General features: G+C 38.3%; 1 protein-coding gene across 1 annotated transcript; it reads left to right on the forward strand.

Annotated features, from left to right (window-relative positions):
• The first annotated feature begins 389 nt into the window (after positions 1–389).
• LOC127934140 (STE20-like serine/threonine-protein kinase) lies at positions 390–21,407 on the forward strand. Its single transcript, XM_052531310.1, has 12 exons — positions 390–1,443; positions 11,939–12,103; positions 13,938–13,986; positions 14,863–15,012; positions 15,398–15,470; positions 15,615–15,809; positions 16,172–16,253; positions 16,341–16,472; positions 16,642–17,787; positions 17,882–18,012; positions 18,116–18,239; positions 19,682–21,407. The coding sequence occupies exons 1-12, from the start codon at positions 1,294–1,296 to the stop codon at positions 19,889–19,891; spliced, it is 2,607 nt and encodes an 868-aa protein (XP_052387270.1). The 5' UTR covers positions 390–1,293; the 3' UTR covers positions 19,892–21,407.
• The last annotated feature ends 8 nt before the right edge of the window (positions 21,408–21,415 follow it).

A 21,415-nucleotide genomic window follows, 5' to 3' on the forward strand; every position in this document is an offset into this window, starting at 1 on the left:
CAGCATTGGGCACCCCTAATGTATTATGTGCCTTTCATAGAAATAGTAATGTATTTTTTACATCTTATTTTGCTAAATATAATAACATTTTTCGGTCGGTCTCTCTCGCGCACTCTCGATCTCTCTCGGACGCACTCGGACTCTCTCGCGCACTCTCGATCTCTCTCGGACTCTCTCGCGCACTCTCGATCTCTCTCGGACTCTCTCGCGCACTCTCGATCTCACTCGGATACTCTCGCGCACTGTCGGCCTCTCTCGCTCACTCTCGATCTCACTCGGACTCTCTCGCGCACTCTCGATCTCACTCGGATACTCTCGCGCACTGTCGGCCTCTCTCGCGCACTGTCGGCCTCTCTCGCTCACTCTCGATCTCACTCGGACTCTCTCGCGCACTGTCGGTCTCTCTCGCGCACTCTTCATCTCACTCGGACGCAATCGGTCTCTCTCGGACGCACTCGGTCTCTCTCGCGCAATGTGTATCTCTCTCTCTCTCTCTCTCTCTCTCTCTCTCGGCGTTCGCTTCACTTTTGTCCAGTCCGATGCCCCATATTATTTCCCCAATCGGGCACGCGCTTCGAGTCTTCCAGCGAGCGACATCTTCGAGAAGTTAGTCACAACAGACCCGAGCAACCGTTGGTCAAGGCGCGACAAACACCCCCCTGAACACCGTGAGCAGTGTCCACTGGCCTGCTGGTGTTCTATGGTTTGGCTGGCTAAGCTGTAAAACACACCCCTCCCGAATAGACTGAGCACGGTCAGGAGTTTGGTCATCAGCATCCGCTCTGCATTTTTACGGTGTTACTAGCTGCCTATCCGCCTCCACCCCTATGGATTTTTATGTCGTTTTTTTTATTTTTAAAAACGACATTTTTGATTACTCGATGCTTTTTTGACTAGGAGGCTGTATTTTCTATTTATTTTACGGGGCGGTAAATACAGAAGATGACACACATGTACGTTAGCCGTTGTGAAGCTAGCTGAGGAAGTGGACTGTTACTTTTCCATCCCTGTATGAAGGAGTCGCCTTGATGATTCACTCTTATGGAGACGCGACATGCCACATGAAGACTGATCTCTGCCACTTTCAGGGAGACTAATATCATTGCCATCATTCACAGGATTGCTTGGAGCTGTCTGCAAATGTATAGTTAAGTGAGTTAGCTGGGGGGATCGATCATCCACAGCTAGCCCATTAGCCAACTCCCCAAGCGATTCGTTTAGTACAGTATTAACAGTTTATGTCGTGTCATTCACTTTGTTTTTACCGATAGTCATTCAGATTGCGTTTAGAAAATGTCCTTTTTCAATTTTCGGAAGATATTTAAGCTGGGCACGGAGAAAAAGAAGAAACAGTATGAGCACGTTCACAGAGATGTCAACCCAGAGGAGGTGTGGGAGATCGTGGGGGAACTCGGGGATGGAGCCTTCGGGAAAGTCTACAAGGTAAATATCATCCAGTAACGTTAGTTGATTGTGTCACCTGAGTGTATTTGTATTTTTACAATACTGATTAATCCTAAAGGTTCACTCCGAAATGTAATTTATGTCATTATTCTTATTATTCTTATTATAATTTTACCTTTATGTCTTTTCAAACCTGTTTGAGTGTAAAACAGTATGACTGCGAGCCCCCCCCCCCCCCCCCCCCCCCCGTCTCCATTCAGTTGCATCTGTGTTCCATACAATGAAAGTGAATGGTGACTGGGAGTCATTTTGACTACCATCTAATTTTGTGTTCCATAGATTTTACTTTAATATTAAACTATTCGATTTCAGCTCTGTTCTTATGGTTCATTGTCATATGATGTTATCATGACCAGCACTGACACTTTCTTTAAAACAGGGTAACACATATATATGTGTTACCCTGTTTTAAAGAAAGTGTCAGCCTGTTGACTTTTGCCGTCTATCTAAGGTGATTTTGGAAGTTTCTTTAAATATTTGTTTCTTATTTAATTATTTGCACATTGTTTGCTAATTTTACTTTATTTAAACTTAGTGTCATTCATTTTATTTGACATCAAGGTATATGCCGTGCCTCCAAGCTTTCTTACTCATTTTGCTAATAAACGTTCTACATTTCTTATTTATTTGGTTATATATATTATGCATGTTGACTAATTTCCAGTTTGTTTTGTATACCTATTAAAACTTTTATATTAGGCATTGTTTGCCCCATAGCATGGTGTAGTTTTATTTGTTTTAATATGGGCTAAAGTGAGTCTGACATTGTATTTTGTTATTGTACTCAAGCAACAAACGCCAAATTGATGCTAATTCAGAAGTTAGATGTGCTTTTAAGCTATTTAAAAGTGAAGGAAAGTGAACTTAAAATGAACGGCCAAATTGCCGCTATTTGAAAGTGAAAGTAAAAGGTGCACGCCACTTTTACAAGCCATTTAAAAGCCAAGGAAAGTGAGGAGAAGAGGGAACTTCCCTGCCTCAACTGCGATACCGGCATTACTCGTGTTATCACACGTCAATTAACCAGTGCAAAAGTCTCTTCACTGTCACATCCTTACTTCATGGTAGTTTAAACAACTGTAGAAAATATGGTATTTTCTCAGAAACCATTTTTGATATGGTAAACATTTTAAAAAGGGCGGTAAAGAAGTGAAGGATGATATGTTGTGCAACTTCATCATACAATGCATATATATTAAACCTAATGACATGACCTTCTTAACTGAACATGAACAAGAGTCAAACTTATTAGGTTCTTAGTTCATGTGTTTTTTGCTGATGTTGTAGGACCAGTTGTAGTTAATTAAATCACACACAATTCAAACCATTAGCTTCAGGCTTTAATCTCTTTGAAATATTTCCATACTGCTCCCGTTTATGGAATGCATTGTGTTTCTGACACCATAAGTTGGGCGTGACATACTAAATATATTGTATAACATACTAAAACACACATCGAGGTATCGTTAGTGACAGATAATCTGCTGCTTGTTATACAAAACCTTTTGCAAAATATAGTCAGTGTTCTCAGTTTATGGACATCTTATTCTAAATTAGTGAGGAAACATGAGTCATGTAAATGCATTGTCCAAAGAGAAAGTAGCACTGTATGTGAATTAGGGGTGGACAATATGGCCAAAAAATGATCATGATAATATCTGTCAATATTGATAATTATCAGAATAAATGTCAAATCTTTATTTCTTTCCAGTTTAACCCCTTTGCGTGCAAACATCGCTGACGGCCCCAGTTTATTATTGTTTCACTTTCACAGCACATTAAACATCACTGTCTTACTTCATCTGGACAAACTGTGCATCAATGGAAAGTTTAAAGACTCAAGCTTCGATATTTGACCAATATTTTGATAAAACATTGTTGCAGTGACAGATATTTAGTGATTTTTGTCAGGAGTGCAAAATAATAAATCCGTATTATGCCACATTTTGAATAGAAATTCACAACTCACTCATATTCAGTCACGTCAAGAGCGGTTTATTTGTGTTCACATAGACTCACTGAACAGCGTCAATAAGGATTTACAGACCAAAGATGCATATCTGCGGAGATATATGGATATATTTACTGATGTTTACTTCATATTTCTTCAGACAGAATCGTCATTTATATTCATTTTCCACGGATTTATGCGATCAGATGATAAACAGCCTCTCCCAGCGATCTCTGTGTGCGTGCAGTAGTCACAGCTCGTGCGGTGTGTGACTCAGACTCTGATTGGGTCTTTCAAACGTCAATCTTAGAGTTTCATATCTGGACACCGCCCCATCGTGTCACATGCTTCCTGCACACTTCCTGGTAGTTATCTGGCCAAAACAACACTGAAACACCTCTGTACACACAAAATATCCGAATAATAAACCCGCGATTACGATAGTAAAGCTTGGTATGAGAATTTCTTGAGATCTGGGGCGTTTTTATAAAAAAAATCGAAAATGTACATCGGAAATGCTAACTTGTGCAGCGATGAAAAAGGCTACAAATAACATATTTTTACAACAGTAAACGACCAAATTCCACCCCTGATCGCTAAAGGCTAAATGCAAAGAGAGACTGAAGTGAGATCGCTGCTTTGTTGCTTTGTAAAGCCTGAAAAACCACAATCAAGGCTAATAAAGGTGGAATAAAAACAAAAGAATAATGATAAAAGAATAATGCGGATAATGTGTCATACTTGGCGGAGGTGTGAAAGAACCGTTTGGTGAGAACAATACAATCATGATTCGGGCAGTTTTCAACAGTGAAACATACACAAAGAGCACAGGAAAGTTTACATGTGAGATCTTACAGAGATGACAAGGGCCATAAATCAATCTGAATAGCCTTCTCTAAAAACACACATGACATGGCCTTAGAAAATATTTCATAAAATTCACAGTTTTACAGATTCGATTATGAAATTTTTTATGAAGTCTTGGAAGACTTGTGGCCTTAGCTACACTGTGTTTTCAAACTCATTTCCTACATCAACATTTTTTTAAATACATTTAAAACATATGTTTTTAATATTTTTATTTTTGTTTTTATGTTTGAGCTTATATATCTCTATTATCATAACAGTCTGAGTGATTCTGATTCCTGAACCGTAAACTTTAAAGTGTCAGCTTTGTGAACAAAGGTTGATTATGAATCTAGTCAGAAAGAATCATGAGCAGAAACCTTTTTATTTTGGGTATGTAATTTCGGTCTCCATGCCAAAAAAGGGGGATTACTAGTAAGGGGTTAAAGCCAGATTTTTGCTCCGAAGTGAAAGTTGTAGAAACCAGACCCATTCATTTTCTAATAATCTAATGTAATCTAATAATCTAATGAGTGATATTGTTTAAAATCAAGAAACAGGTTTGAGTTGCCTAATAATATTAATAGTAGCCACTTTTTTGTCTCTTAAAAAATGCACCTCGAGTTAGGATGCAGTGGTAAAATTTTGTTCATTATCGAAATCAGTAACATCTGTACAAATTGTAGCAACCTATGGTTAAATGTATTCTGAACAAGGTTTTTTTTTTAATTATTATTGAGCATTGGTCTCCCATAGTAGCATACATTTTAATTATGATAAACACAGTTAAAACATATAGCACCTCAATACCATGGTAAAAATATAACTATATAAACTGCATAACTTTTTTTTAGGTAGCCTATTTGTCTTAATCACAAATTTGGCATGTTTGGCATGTGTGTTCATTGCTGAATTCAAGTACTGGATCTCACAGCGCTGTTTAGTGCTCTTCATATCGTTTAATCGAGGAAAATTATAAAGCAATAATTATCGTTATCGAATTATCGCCCAGCCCTAATCTGAATGAATGAATGTTGATCTAGAGAGTGAATCAGCAGTGTCTTCCTGCCTCTGTTTAGCAGCCATGCAGTGATGCTAGTGGTGTGGGACACCGCGATAAACATCTGTTACTTGTGTGGTTTGCCAGAGGTTCACTTCTGTTTCTTGATCTTTTCTCTGTTTTTCCTCACCTCTCTCTTGCCTGTAGTGTGATGTACAGTGTGCTGTATCTTGTGCCTCTTCAAAACATATTCAAAGCATTAATGTACATTCAAGGTCAGCGAAAGATTCATCAGTGAATATTATTCCATAATGGAAAAGCAGTTGTTTGTCTTAGCAATCATTAATCCGAATACAATAACAACTTTCCTTGTCCAGTGACATCGTTTAGAACCATGCTGGCTATTGGATAGATTAATCAATAGACAAATGGGTATTCTGGCTGTGTTTATAGTAAACTCGCATTCAACACGGCTCCATTCTGATATCTCACACCCACCATTCACTAGGGGTGTGACGGTTAGTATATAACCGTGAGACCGACGGTTATAGTTGAACACCGTCATTAGAACTCTATAACCGCCAAAACCGTGTCATTAAAATATTTTTTACAAACATTTTTTATCAAAACTTATTTTCATTTTTTAGTTAGGATCATAAGATGCGCAATATATCGGGAGACATGGTTTTTACCACTTAATGAAGTTTTGTAAATCGTCAGACATGATATTTACCACTTCATAAAATTTTGCTTTGTAGAAAACCTTTCTTAAAAACGAATTTCGTTTTGTACAAATTTTATCTTAATTTTAATAAATGTTTCATCAACCAATTGCATGTATTTTAATAAATAAAAAGCAAGTAAAGCAGACAATGATAACCGTGACATGGAAGCACCAGCGCGCCGCGTTCACTTGCACTGCACTGTGAACTAGAGCACATCTCATCGTAAATGAAACTCAGCGTAGGCCTATGCTTCATACTCTAGCATTAAATATCTTTGCTGCATCCTTTCTAGAACAGACAATGGCTTTTTTTTTGCGGCTCGCATCAGCAAAGCATTGCATCGCCATAGACCGCAAAACAAGCAGCGGATGGCGGGCGGGTGCGGCTTTGAAATTTGCTCTATGATTTCCATGAAGCAAAAAAAGAGGACGGAATCTCGAAATCCAGTCATGAAAATGAAACTTGCATTTTAATATGGACAGTCATGGAATTTGCCAAAGTTAGCATAAAATAATCAAATCAAATCTCCATATGGACCAGTATTTGTAAATGTTAAGCCGCAAAATTTGTTTAAAATATAAATCCGTGTTCTGCGCGTCTCTGTGTGAATTAATGAATGGCAGAGACGTGCAGGTTTGTTTACTACATAGACTGAAGCGCATGACGCTTGCACTAATTTCAGCATCTGAGCTTCAGAGTTCTCTCTCCTTCAAGCGATCTGAACTTTTCAGCTCATCTCAATGGACACACAGCGCACCTGTATTTGACACTCTGTAAACTCTTTGTGAAGGCACACGACTCACCGTCACTTTACTGATAGCGCTGTTTCTCACACATGCAAAGAGAGAGAGAGCGAGAGTCTTACCACGCTTAAACAACACGCTATATGTAAACTATTCTTTGTTGTCCTCTCCTGTCAAAATAATGGATTAAATTTAGAAATATTCATATTCATTTTCGAACAAGCAGAAGACATACCAGTTTCTCCGGTAGTGGGCGGAGCTAATGGGCAAATGGCAATGGCTTTTTTTTTGCGGCTCGCATCAGCAAAGCATTGCATCGCCATAGACCCCAAAACAATCAGCGGATGTCGGGCGGGTGCGGCTTTGAAATTTGCTCAAAAAACGTTGGCGCGGATGATGAGTTTTGTGACAGATCTCCTTAATAAACGGAGGTCTGAAATCTCTGCCCCTTTACCGATCAGAGCGCGCGCTGACACGGAGTTAACCCGCTATCTCCAAGAACAACCAATTGACTTGGACCCCCCCCCCCCCCGACGGTTATGTTATGAACCATCACATTTGACTCACGTCATAACCGTCATCACCAATTCTGAAACCGGCACACCCCTACCATTCACTCATTTCCAGATGGATAAAATCAAGCCCCATCCTACATGTTTTCTTTGACAAGTTTAGTATGTGGATTTCTGAGAAGAGAACTGATTGGTTGATTTGATTCAAGTAAGCACGAAATGACAATTCGCCTTATCTATTTTGCCATAGCATGTGAACAATTCATCAAGGCATGTTTGTTTTTTTAATTATTTATTTGACCCCTAAATTGTCATCACTGGATCTTTCAGTGAAAACAGCTGACTTGTTTCTGGTGATGCAGGCAGGAATTCTCCACTCATTTAGTCAGCTTAATCCCTGCCCCGCCATAGTCCAATGCGAGCTGCAATCTCAAAATATAATCAACAACCAATAAACAGAGCTGCTACCCCATATTTTTCTTTTTGTATAATGTATTACAAATATGTCAATCACAGTACACAAGAAAAGTTGTGTTGTTACCTTGTTATATTGTGAATTTAAGATTTGCTTGACTGGTGTATGACCTGAATTTGTTATTTAGTTTTATTGACCAGTCTTTTGTCTTTCTTTAAACAATGAGATAGGCTTGCAAGCGACCTGTCAGTGTTTGTTCTTGTGTCTATTATTACAATAGTTATTTACTCTTCTGATGAAGTATGACAAGAGTGACCTGCCCAGACTCACTGGTTATGTGGAGCAACAATGGAAACCAAATGAATCCTACTTTTGTAGTTGTTTCAGATATACAGATGCTGTGTTAATGTCCTGTTGGTCTGAGGATAGAACAGGTGTGAAGTAGTGCAAAGTGAAATGGCAAGAGAAGACTTCTTTTGTTACAATATACTCTGATCCACCCGCACACTTCACCGTAAACTTGACCCTTTCCTTTCTCTGTCTGCTCCTCTGTGTTTTTGTCTAGCTGTAAACACTGAGATTGATTCCAGAATAGAGACAGTGTTCCTTGGCATAGATGGAAGGAGTTTGAATGGAATAACACGTTACACCCGCCATTATTCATTTCCATTTTGAATAGAATATTCTGGAACGGTTAGCTAATCCAGACACTTAACACAACTGCAGGGGTTTAATTGTTTTCGTATTGTAGCTCCTAGGGATGACCTCAAAGCCTCATTGAGATGTGTATTTCCTCAAACAGCCTCTGGCACGCCTCTAGATGAGGTAACCATTCTTCTTCTGCTTTTTTAAAGGAAAGATGGTGTTTTGCTGATGTGTCAGTTGCAGATTTACAGGGTGGGGCTAATCTTTTACAAAATGTTTCCATTTCTTGTTATCATAGATCTATATCTCATGTTCATTATTCCATGAATTTCATAAAACTGTTACAAATGTGTTATTGGCTTTTTGCTCAATCATGTAGTATTGTAATAAATGAATTTTGAAGAAAGGCCGGTGTGCTTTGATGGTTATGGGTCTCAATCTGAATGTCTCTCCTGTTGGAGTAAAGCTGTGAATAAGTGCTTTTGTAACAAAGTGGGTCAAAGGCAATAGACTAATCTCAGGGTACATTCAGGAATTTGTTTCTTTCTCAGTAATTTTAGCTGTAAATTACATGTTGTACACTGAAGTTCCTTCTATTTATTGATGGTTTTATTTTATTTTATTTTTACTACAAAGCGATACTGATCTTACCTATCATGCCATTAAGGTAATACCTGTTTAAAATAAAGTGATAAATTAGTTAGGGATGCATGATAATATCGGCACAATATCGGTATCGGCCGATAAAAGCTTAAAATGACCATTATCGGTATCGGCCGATATGAATATTTCTGCCGATGAGCCAAACCGATATTCTCCAAGTGAAATAATTGACCTGTTTTTCAGATGTGAATGTCTGTCTACATTTGTAAAATAATAAATTTATGGTAGAATCCGTACAGAAGAGATACATGGATTTCTCTTCAGTAAAATTAAAGTTTAAATATATCAGTATATATTTGTATATATATCGATATCGGTATCGGCATCGGCCAAAATTATTTTGAAAATATCGGCATATCGAATATCGGCCAAAATCCAATATCGTGCATCCCTAAAATTAGTACAAAGCAACATATGTCAGACAGTTCACAGTGTATTTTATTTTTTAAAATAAATCCAGTGTTTCATGTGAGGCGTAATATCTATTGTTAGCCACTGGCCAATTAAATACTTAGATTTTACTTGCCAGTGTGTGAGTTGGAGGCTAATATCAAGTTTAGCATGGATATATTTTCACTCATTACTGAACACTGACTGAGCGCTTCAGAGTTTAAAACGATCTGTGCTATTTTTCAGTTAATATCAATGGATGCGCATTGTACCTATGACGTACTGTAATGTGAAGGCACACAACTCGCTGTTGCTTTGCTGAAGGCACCATTTCTCACACATGCAAAGAGACTGAGAGAGTCTACATATCATACTGAACTGATGCGCTACGTGAAAATGATATTCTTTGTTGTATCTGTGTTCATTTGGATTTCTTAAGCTTTTAAGAACAACCATAAGATACTGACGGTTTCTCTGGTCGTGGGCGAAGCTAATGCGCAAAAAGCAATATCATTGGCTGGCGCTCACTTATTAGTGTCCCTGTTTTGAATACAGCAAATCATTATTTCATTTATTTATTTTTTTAAACAGAAAAACTGAATGACCAAAAATATCTTAAGAACCACCACAAGTTCAGTTAAAATGACAAATATGCACATTGTTACCAAGTTTTGATTCTAATGAATAAAGATCTATCATTAAATAATGATTGATTATAATAATATCACATTATATATTTATATATATTATATATATATAAAGCTTATGTTTGTGAAATGGCACATCTTTTTAAATTATTGTTTCTAGATTATTGTTAGTGATGAGATGCATTTTAAATAATTGCTAAAATATTAATTAGCCCAAAAATTAATTTTAAACTACTGTTTTTTTAAATCCTGACACAAAATGACCAGCTAACATTAATTTGACTAATCATATCATCAGCACAAGTGAAAGTGTGAATGAGTACTACTCAAGTTAATCACTTTCATACTTATTTGATTGTAAGAGCAGACTGATTGCTATAAAAGGAGGTAAGAAGAGCTTCCAAACATTTTGTTCTTGTTAGCAGTGGTTACCTCAAAGAAACACATGCAGCCATCATCGCTTTGCATCAAAATGGCTTCACATGAAAGGAAATTGTTACAAAAAATATTGCACCTGAAAGAACTATTTACCAGATTATCAAGAACTTCAAGAAGAGAGGTTTGACTGCAGTGAAGAAGTCTTCAGGACGTCCCAGAGTGTCCAGCAAGCAGCAGGACCGTCTTCTCCAGAGGAGTCAGCTACAGTATCGTGTCTCCAGCAGTGCAGAGCTTGCTCAGGAATGGCAACAGGTTTGTGTGAGAGCAAGACTTTTGGACAACGGCCTGGTGTCAAGTTATTTTCTCTGATGAAGCTTCCGACTGTTTGGAACATCTAGAAAAATTTATTTTTTAGAGAAGAAAAGGTGAACGCTACCATGAGTCCTGTGACGTGCCAACTGTGAAGCATCCTAAGACCATCCATGTGTGGAGTTGTTTTTCAACCAAGGGAGTGAGCTTGCTCATAATTCTGCCCAAAAACACTGCCATGAATAAAGAATGGTATCAAAACATCCTGCAAGAGTGACTTTGTCCAACGATCCAAGCATGCATTTTCCAGCATGATCGAGCACTATGTTACAAAGCAAGAATGATGAAGAAGTGACTCAAACATCATAACATCAAAATTTTGGATCCGTTGCCAAGCAAATCCCTGGATCTCAGTCCCATAGAGAACCTGAGGTCAGTCCTCAAAAGTTGAGTGGACAAGCAAAAAAACTCCAAGAATAACGCAAGAATGGATCGCCATCAGTCAGGATTAGGCACATAAGCTAATTTACAGTATGAGTGAATTGCAGAGGTTATGAAGAACAAGGGGCAACACTGTAAATATTGACTCATTATATTTTTTGCCAATAAAAGCCTTTAAAACTTAATATATGCTTAATATTGTTTTTCAGTATACCATAGAAATGTGAAAAAATTATCTAAAAATACTGAAGCAGCAAACCTTTAAAAACACAATATTTATGTCACTGCCAAAACTTTTGGCCATGACTGTATATATCAGTCTAGCAAGTAAACAAAAAAAATTCTATAGCCAAGGTGTGCATAGAGGGTATATGCATCAAACATTTAGGGAATGCTGTGTGGGCAGTCCCAGCGAAATTGAGCTTCAAATTATTATTGTGTCTGATTGGGTGGCATTTTACAGAGGCACATCATAGCAGTGGCGAGGCCAGAAATGTTAAAGTGAATGGACCTTGGTAAAATAGGGCAAACATATTCTCAAAGAGAAAGAGAAATAGGTTTTAAAAATACGACCCAAAATATATATATATCCCTAGCAGGATACAAGAAGTATGACTTGCAATGGCATTAACAGTTATTACAGCTTAGATGAATATTTGTTAAAGAATGAAGAAAAAGGCCCTGTCATTTTCAATAAACCACTGCATGAGCTGCTGTTTGAATGCCAGGCTTGTAAAACATCGTCGCATCAAGCCTTTGTATGCTTTTGCTACCTGTTGAATGTTTCCCACTGGTTGCTTTTATCACAGGCTCAAAACAAACAGACCGGGATCCTGGCTGCTGCTAAAGTGATCGATACCAAAACAGAAGAGGAGCTGGAGGACTACATGGTAGAGATCGACATCCTCGCCTCCTGTGACCATCAGTATATAGTCAAACTGCTGGATGCTTTCTATTATGAGAGCAAACTCTGGGTGAGTGACTCTTCTCAGGAGGGGTTTGGTTACATCAGCTGACATCAGACACACACACACACACACACACACACGCACACACACAGTGACCTCTGTAGGAGGAGTAGGAGTGAGTGCACACTTCACTCTCGCCTTACTCATCGAAGAGTAGCACTATCTGTTGGTTAAGAAGTGTTTGTACACAAATCAGTTTTCCTCTTTTACTTACAGGCTATTAAAGAAGAATAATGTTCATTCTGGGCTTTGTAACAATTTTGTAACTCAATGTATATGCCTTTTTTTTATTAATTCTTTCTCCACAGCAACATTAAAAAATGCATCACAGGATTTATTTTAACAATTCATAAACCTGCTGATTTAATGTTTCATAATTTAATACTGAATAATGACAATGGCAAGGCGTAACAGCTCCATATTAGTCTGCAATAATACCTCTCTATTCATCCCTGTCTAAAGGGTGTCAGTGGATCCTGTTTTTCTTCCATAGAGCTCCCAGGATAATTACGGCAGGATGGTTTCATATGATCCTCCTCTCTGCGGTTGGCATGTATAGAAGGATAATGGCCTATTTTAAATGACCAGAGAAAGTACTCATGAATTAATTAGATGCAAGTCCAGTCTGCTTAGCCTGGCTGCTAATAAAGAGATATGAATGCATAGCTCATAGCAGCACAAGCATGCTTCTTAATGCGCAGAGAGATCGTTCCTACAATCAGTGTCAGCTGAGTAAAACATTCATAGAAAGCTGCCTAAAATCTCCACAGCAGTCAATTGTTTGCCACGTAATTCTAGCCTCCTGTAAGTGTTCATAGTGAGTTGAGACACAGTATGAGTCAACATTGTTTGGAAGAGCTGAAGCTCTCTAGCCTAGTGAAGAGGTGTGTTTAATAAACTGTAAGTTCTCTGGGTTTGTGATGATGGGTGATGGGTTTGTGTACTCTTGTCTCATGGGTGATAGCATGATATAAGGTTTGTATTGATTTTCCTTCAGCACCTGTTACCTTAGGTGGTGTATTAATGACCAGCTGCTGTGGTCAGTGTATTATGATGGTGTTCACTTACATAATGCCTTTATCATTTCACTCAGAGTTTTATGTTTCTTACATGACTCCTGTTGGATACCATCCAATATACCAAAAAATAAGTGAATGCTTGGGTAATCTAATAAAACCAGTAATTATGTTAGCAATTTCACATAATGCTCTCATCTCATCATCGGTTGTTCTAATGATGCCTGAGAGGGGCATTGACAAAGACCTCTGAACAGGTTTGTAAGGGAAGTCATTTTAAACATTATAGCCATGAGAAAATATATATTTTTTTATAATTTACTCATCTTTGAGTGCCTTGGTTTTGCAAGGTTTTTAGGAAGTCATTACTGCTTTGAATAGAAGCTAGAAAGAAACCATGAATATGCCCATACTGTACCCAAATATTGTGGTAGATATATTTGCGCTGCTGTTGGTGTGCAGGATTTCTTATGTTATGTACATGGGGAGCAACAACAAAACATGGAGGAATTTAAAAATACAGAGTGGTCCATGCCCCCAAAAATGTCATTATGTTCCACATACAAAGCAGAGTTTTGGTTATGATTAAGGCCCGTTCACACTAATGACAATAATTACAATAGTTACTATAACTAATCATTGTAAATCTATGAGAATAAGGTCAACATCACAACAGTAATCATTAAAAAACAGAGGAAAATGTACAAACACTTAATGTGATATGTTAAACTGTTACCATTATACTGTACATATTTACTTATAAAGTAAACAGTGTAATCTGTGGCATCAGTGTATTGATCTCTGTCTTTCAACCCCTTTTTTAGATTCTCATTGAGTTTTGTGCTGGAGGAGCGGTAGACGCTGTGATGTTGGGTAAGTTTTATGGTCTTTGTTTTATTGAAGGAAATAGAAGGCACTGTGGTCGTCTGAGTCTGTTTTACCATCCGATGATGTTCCATTCCTCCAGACCTCACTGGCACACCAGCACACTGTGCTCATTTTTGCCACTGGAATGGGCCATATAATTATCAAAGTCAGACATGAAGGAGTGGTTAGGCTCTTTTTTAAGCTACTCAGCCCTTTTCTGTGTTGGTTGGAAGCGTTGTTGAAATGTCCCCACACGGATCAGATCTTTTCAGTGACATGCCATGCCAAAAGTAGATTTTACAAGTTTTTCATGGCTCTCAGTGGTATTAATTCAGCCAAAAACAATGCATTAATGCCTAACAAATGGTCCCTTTTCCCCAGTTTTTGTACAGTGTCATCTGTACCATTTACAAAAGTGGTTTCCAATCACAAATCACCATAGTTGATGGAAAAACCATTTCACAACTGTAAACAATGTCCTGTAAGAATAAAACCTCTTTCTTATGACTGTTTAGTCTGCTGTGATGAAAATCTGGCCTCTTCTACATTTAGCCTGTAAGAGAGGTGTTTCTGTGGGAGGTGTTTGGGTGAGAAGGTGTTCTTATGATGCAAAAGCTTTTGTTGACTCACTGTTTGTGCTGTTATGACTCCCTCTGTTGCCTTCTGTCTGTTCTGTGAGGGCCTATCCCAGCAGTGCTGGGACAACAACAGAGAATAATTCAACAGTCTGTTCATATGAGCCATAGCCCTTTGTAACTGTTACATTGTAGTTTATTTGCCTAGATTAACTTAAATACACATCACTGCAAATAAAAAGAGCTGATAAAGTGTGCTTGCTTAGTGGTGACTCTTTTGCATGTATGTGTGTGTGTGTGTCTGCAGAGCTGGAGCGGCCATTGACAGAGCCTCAGATCCGGGTTGTGTGTAAACAGACGCTGGAGGCGCTGACTTACCTCCATGAGAATAAGATTATACACCGGGACCTGAAGGCTGGAAATATTCTCCTTACCTCAGATGGAGATGTGAAATTAGGTAATAGCTTCAAGAAGTTTAATTAAAAACTTTTTTATTTTAAACTTAATTATTCATTTCTTTAATAATATAATGTGTATATATATTTTAGTATATATGTATATTATTTCAGTTTATTTAACTATTTTTATTTGTTAAATTTTCTTTTTAAAATTTTCTCTGTAATTAAATTTTTTTACATTTTTGTCCAGAAACCCGAAAAATCTGTAAAGGTCACGGAAATGTCCTTTGGTCAAAAAGAATCAGAAATGTATCTTTACCAGTTAATATGGTATTAAAGAAAACTGAGATGTTAATTTTAGCTTTTAAATTTGTTTATTAATCAATGTTAAATTGTTTATGAATGTCAGCCATATTGTATGTCACTATCACTGTTTCTTCTCAGCTGACTTTGGAGTGTCTGCAAAGAATACAAAGACCATTCAGAGAAGAGACTCTTTCATTGGAACACCATACTGGTTAGTCACTCAGTTATTAAATCTTGCATTGAATCATGAGATCTGTCACTACATAAGAACAGAGCTGTTAATATGGCACATAATAAGCTCCTTTATTCTCAGTTGCTGACAATTCCCTCCCTCCCTCAATCTCTTTAATGTAAGGATGGCACCCGAGGTGGTGATGTGTGAGACGTCGAAGGACAGACCGTATGACTACAAAGCAGACATCTGGTCCCTGGGGGTGACTCTGATCGAGCTGGCACAGATCGAGCCACCCAACCACGAGATGAACCCAATGAGAGTCCTGCTAAAAATAGCAAAGTCTGAGCCCCCCACACTCTTAACTCCATCACGATGGTGAGAGTTATGACTCACAGTGCCATGATCTTCCACAATACTGAAGTAAAATGCGAATAATATAAGCAATGTTGATTGTTTCTGAGGACAGAATATTTCAGTGAGTTAAGTTAAAGGGTTGTACTTGGAAATGTTTTGACTGATATGATACATCTCCACCCAATTGAAAAACTATAAATTCAGGCTGGAGGCTACTGAGCTGAAGAATCATATAAAGCAGTCGCCCACTCTGAGTCACAACACATGATCAGCCTGGAAATGCATAGCCTGTTGCTTAATAGTTATGACTGTAATACTCTAAATTTAAAGCCCCTTCACATGCAACACAGGCTATATATTTGTTCTTCCGCTGTGTTAAACAGGTCTCCTGAGTTCAGTGATTTCCTGCGGAAAGCACTGGATAAGAATGTAGACAACAGGTGGAATGCATTGCAGCTCTTACAGGTTAGGCCATCTTGTATTTCTTGCATTTCAGTTGAAAGGATGAAATTAAAATGAGCAAGATAGTAATCAGCCATGGTCTACTTTCAGCATCCATTTGTTTCGAATGTGATGGATAACAAACCACTGCGAGAGCTGATTGCGGAGGCTAAAGCCGAAGTGTTTGAGGAGATTGAAGAAGGAAAAGAGGAAGAGGAGGAAGAAGAGCCAGAGTCCCAGCCGGTATGAACATAAGCCACTTTAAAAACATAGAAACCCATTCAGAGAATGTGAAATTGTCTTGATAATATGGTGCCTTTGTTTCCATGCTTAATTCTTTGATTATCCGCTTGCACAGCACACAGTATTTTGATGCTTCAGACATTTTTTAATCTTCATTTGGTATATGTAGGTGGTGCCTGGACACAAACGTGCATTATCGGACACCAGCTTTGGCAGCTTGGAGGATGAGAGGCAGTGTCAGAATATGCCAGCTCTTGAGTCTGTCACAGAGAAGGCTGAACCTGAAAGAAAACCCAGTTCAGACAATCAAGTCAGTGATAAGATCTCCGACATGGTGGTAGACACCAGCGAATCCATCCATGTTGAGGATGAGAAGATGAATGAAGCCAGTCCATCAGATACTAGCAATGAGGAATCACCTTCAGGTGAGGAAGCCATACCTAAACATGACGAATCTCACACACCTGTGACCATTGAAGAAGAGATTACTGGTCAGCCAAACCCTCCAGTATCAGATGACACTGTCCTCCAAGAGATTGTAACCGTCAGTGAGGAAACTGGGGAGGAAGAGAAGAAGGAAGTGAAGGTGGAAGAGCCACCACAGCAGACAAAAGAAGAGTATAAAGAACCACAGCAGGAAGCCAAAACACAAACCACCGAAGATGAAGAAGAGGAACCTACCCAACCTTCAGATATAGCTGCACCGGAGAACAAATCTGTTGGTGTTACTGAAGAAGCCATCACTGAATCAAATGAGGTTGCAGAAATAACTGAAGACAAAATTGAGACAGAAGAAGTAATGAATAAAAAGGAACCAGTGGAAGATGAGAGAACGGTACCCTCACCACATGTCCCAACAGAAGAGTTAAAGGAGGAGCAAACTGAAACTTCACCAGATGTTTCTACACAAGAGATAAAGGAGGGTCTTCCTCCAGTGGCAATAGAAGACCAAGAAAAAGCTGGAGATAAGGGGGAGGGTTCAGAACCCAAAGACGATATTGCAACCAAGGGGGTAGATGTAGAAGAGAACAACTCTGTGAATGAATTCCCTGTTGTTGTCATCAATGGTGCAAAAGTAGAGGAGGTCAGCTCAACAGAGGAACCTCAAGAAGCCCACGAAGACAGACCAGAGATCCAGGAAGCACCTACTGTGCCTGAGAGTGACCAGAATTCAGAAGTGACGAAACCTGATGCTGAAAAGGAGAAAGACTCTGACTCAGGCAGCAGTTCTGCTGCAGATACTAACAGCATTGACATTAATCTGTCAATCTCCAGCTTCCTGTCCAAAAACAAAGAAGGTTCTCTTTCAATACAGGTATATATATTACTGTGCCCATATATATATATATATATATATATATATATAATATATATAAAATATTGTCACTAAACTTTATTCAATCCCACAGGACAACAGGCGCCAAAAGAAAACTCTGAAAAAGACCCGCAAGTTTATGGTCGACGGGGTGGAAGTCAGTGTCACCACATCCAAGATTGTCAATGACAATGACACCAAGAGTGAGGAACTGAGATTTTTGAGGTATATAAGCTGACATCAGTTACTGTTTCTCGTTAAATTAGCGAAATGATAATTTATCTTGTTAATGCATAAATCATATTTTATATTGTTTGTTGTTCTGTAGGCGTCAGGAGCTAAGAGAACTGAGGCTGCTGCAAAAAGAGGAGCAAAGAGCTCAACAGCAGCTCAGCAATAAACTGCAGCAGCAGAAAGAGCAGCTCTTCAGACGCTTCGAGCAGGAAATGGCGGTCAGCACCCTCATTCCCTCACTAGTTTTCTTTACATTCAAAATTGTAATCCAATGTCATCCACTGTTTATTGTATACTCTTATGTTTTGTCCTTAAACACTGAAAGAACTGTTTTAGTTTTCTTTACTAGACTCAGATGTAGCATGATTCAGGGACACAACAAGATTGATTCATATAAACCATCTCTCTCATGTTAATCTGAGATTTTGTCCTAACCGACCACCACTGAAACGAACAATGCCTGGTTTCTGTTTTTGTAATATTGTGATCTATAGCTCCACCCATTCAAATATGGTCCAATATCTGTTTTCAAATAGCTTTTTATTGAACGCCATGTAGTGGGCTGTGTGCGATATCATGATTTTTGATTGCAGGCGATTAAAATGTCTCAATGATCTTCTTTTGAAGAAATATTATAGTATCGCGCTGCAGCGCAGTTTTGTCGCCTCCGTCTCAATATACTGTACAACCCGACATACATTCACATCAAATGTTAACTCGGCACAAGATTTACACTCACGGGACACTGCACTTGTTCACAATCACATAAGTACATTATTTGTATGTGCTTTAAAGCCTTGCCAGTTAAATATTTCATTTGTATGCTGTTCTGATATTCGCTTTTTCTGATCGTGTACACTTAAAAGCCCGTCAAACAACGCCTGTTTACTGGTTATCTTTCGTGTCTGTTTGCACTAATACTGTCAAAAACACAACAGGTTTACATAAATACAACTGGTTATGTCCAAAGTGAAAGTAAACAGTTGAGAGAAACACACACGTGTCTTTATATTGGATGCATGCAGGTCTTAAAACAACTTAAAGTACTAAACATCCTGCAACTTAAAAGTAGAGTTCACCCAAAAATTTTAATTCAGTCATTATTTACTTACTCTCATGTTTTCACAAACCTGTATTAATTTATTTATTGTGCTGAACACATAAGCACATATTTTGAAGAATGTGGGTAACCAAACAGTTGCTGGTCCACATTGACTTTGATAGTAGAAAAAAATACTTTGGAAGTCACTGGGGACCAGTAACTGTTTGGTTAACAACATTAACAAAAATTAGTTTGGCTGTACTGCTCAAGCAACTTGCAAAATAGTAAAACCAACATGACAAAGTATCATGATAAAATCGTCAATCATGATTTTCCTGAATATTTTTTTCCATATCTCCCACACCTGACATCATGTATGTTCTGATTGAAAGCAAAATGACAGCCATCAACAGCAGAAAGATTAGCTCCAAACTCATTGAATTTGGTAATAACTTAATTGAAGCCTTTGTTTATTTTGGTTGGGCTGCTCACTGTTAGCTCAGGTTTAACAGCTTGTTGATGTTTCAGAGAGACACAAGGACAAAGCTCAGGTTGCTTGACATGCATTCATGGTCATTTACAGTAATACTGTATTCCTCTTTCTAACTCTGTCTCCAGGGAAAGAAACGTCAGTATGACCAAGAGGTGGAGAACCTTGAGAAACAGCAGAAACAGACCATAGAGCGTCTGGAGCAGGACCACACCAACCGGCTGAGAGATGAGGCCAAGAGGATCAAAGCAGAGCAGGACAAGGAGCTCTCGAAGTTCCAGAACATGCTGAAGAACCGCAAAAAAGAGGTAACCGAGAAAGAGAGATGCAGACTCTGATGCACTGTACTTGCTTTGCATGTATTTGTTCATCAGACCGTGACCTGTTAATTGTTGGTTCTAAGGATGAGCATTTAGAGTAATCTAATAGCAAAGTACCCTAACAGTTTTTTTTTTTTTACATTTGCAAAGGTGACAGTCTATTTGTGAGTAGTATTTGCTAGTCAACGAGTTAGGAGAATGAGTACTTGACTGTTGGATTACTCATGCTCATCCCTAATTAGTATGCTTTTAGCAGCTTTTTTTCATTCTTGTTTTCTGGGAATGCAAAAGCCAAACAGACACTCTTGCGTTTGGCTAATGTACATTGGCAGCTTTGCTTCTGATTCACAATGCAGCTGCAAATGGAATTGATTTTTTCTCATCTGTCCTCTTAGACACATCTCAGCAGTGTCTCTTGCTTTGTATTCAGACTTGTAAATGCAAAGCTGTTCTTTTCTTATCACGTTATGTTTGCCGAACAAAACCCTGGCTTTCACATTCAGTTACCTCCATCCTCAGAGAGGCTGCAGAGACAGCTTTAAAGGTTAATTGGGTGCTAAGCAATGGCTTAAAAGCAAAATAAAGGCTCTTTTAAGTTCATCTCATCTTCCTCCTGCTGGTGTTTTCAAGTGTTGCTCATGCATGAAGGGATTTCAGTGCATGCATGGCTTCAGGGAAACAGAGTTTAGTTTAGTTAGTCTTATTTGCTTTAAGGTAGTGATGCATGATGCATGTGCTTTCATAGTCAGTAACATCATAATAATAAATCACATTTTTGCTGTCTCTTGTTGCAGCATGATTATCAGCCAGCATGATACATGCTTAGAGCGAGTGGCAAACTGTATTAGCACTATTAGAGTCTCTCTTAAGTTCTTTCTTTTTAAAGTTTAACTTTTTCTTTGACACTTGTACCAGACAGCTTGTTCCTCTCTAATGCTGTCATATGCATGAACAAAGTGCCTTAATGGATTCAGATAAGGCAATGTTTCATTTCTCTCCCTCTCTTTCTCCCTTTCATGACACACTGTTCAAAGATTTCTTGATATTTATTATTTGTACCTATGAAGTAATAACATAAGTGAATGTAAAATGACATGTTTTTGATATTATGTTTTTGTAACTGTCACTAATTATGTTGCCTGTGTGAGTGTGTTGTAATGAGTGGAGATCAGTGCTGTGGTGAAGGGCCTCTTCTCTTAACAGGAACGCACTGTATTTATAGACTATGACTATGTACTAGGATAGTTTCCATTCATTTAAAAAAAAATACTGCTAAAATTGACCTTCATTGCAAGATGTACACCTCTATTGCTGAGCATCAGATAAAGTAATATATGCAGTACTGTTCAAAAGGTTGGGGTTAGTATGATTTTTTTTTCTTTATACTTTATTAAAACAAACTTATGCTTAAGCAAGGATTCATAAAATGTATCAAAACTGACAGTGAAGACATTTGTTATAAATATTTTTATTTCAAATAAATGCTGCTTTTGAACTGAATCCTGAAATGTAACATGATGTCCACAAAATTATGAGCAGCAC

This window comes from Carassius gibelio, chromosome A18, assembly GCF_023724105.1.
Source record: "Carassius gibelio isolate Cgi1373 ecotype wild population from Czech Republic chromosome A18, carGib1.2-hapl.c, whole genome shotgun sequence".
Lineage (NCBI taxonomy): Eukaryota > Metazoa > Chordata > Actinopteri > Cypriniformes > Cyprinidae > Carassius > Carassius gibelio.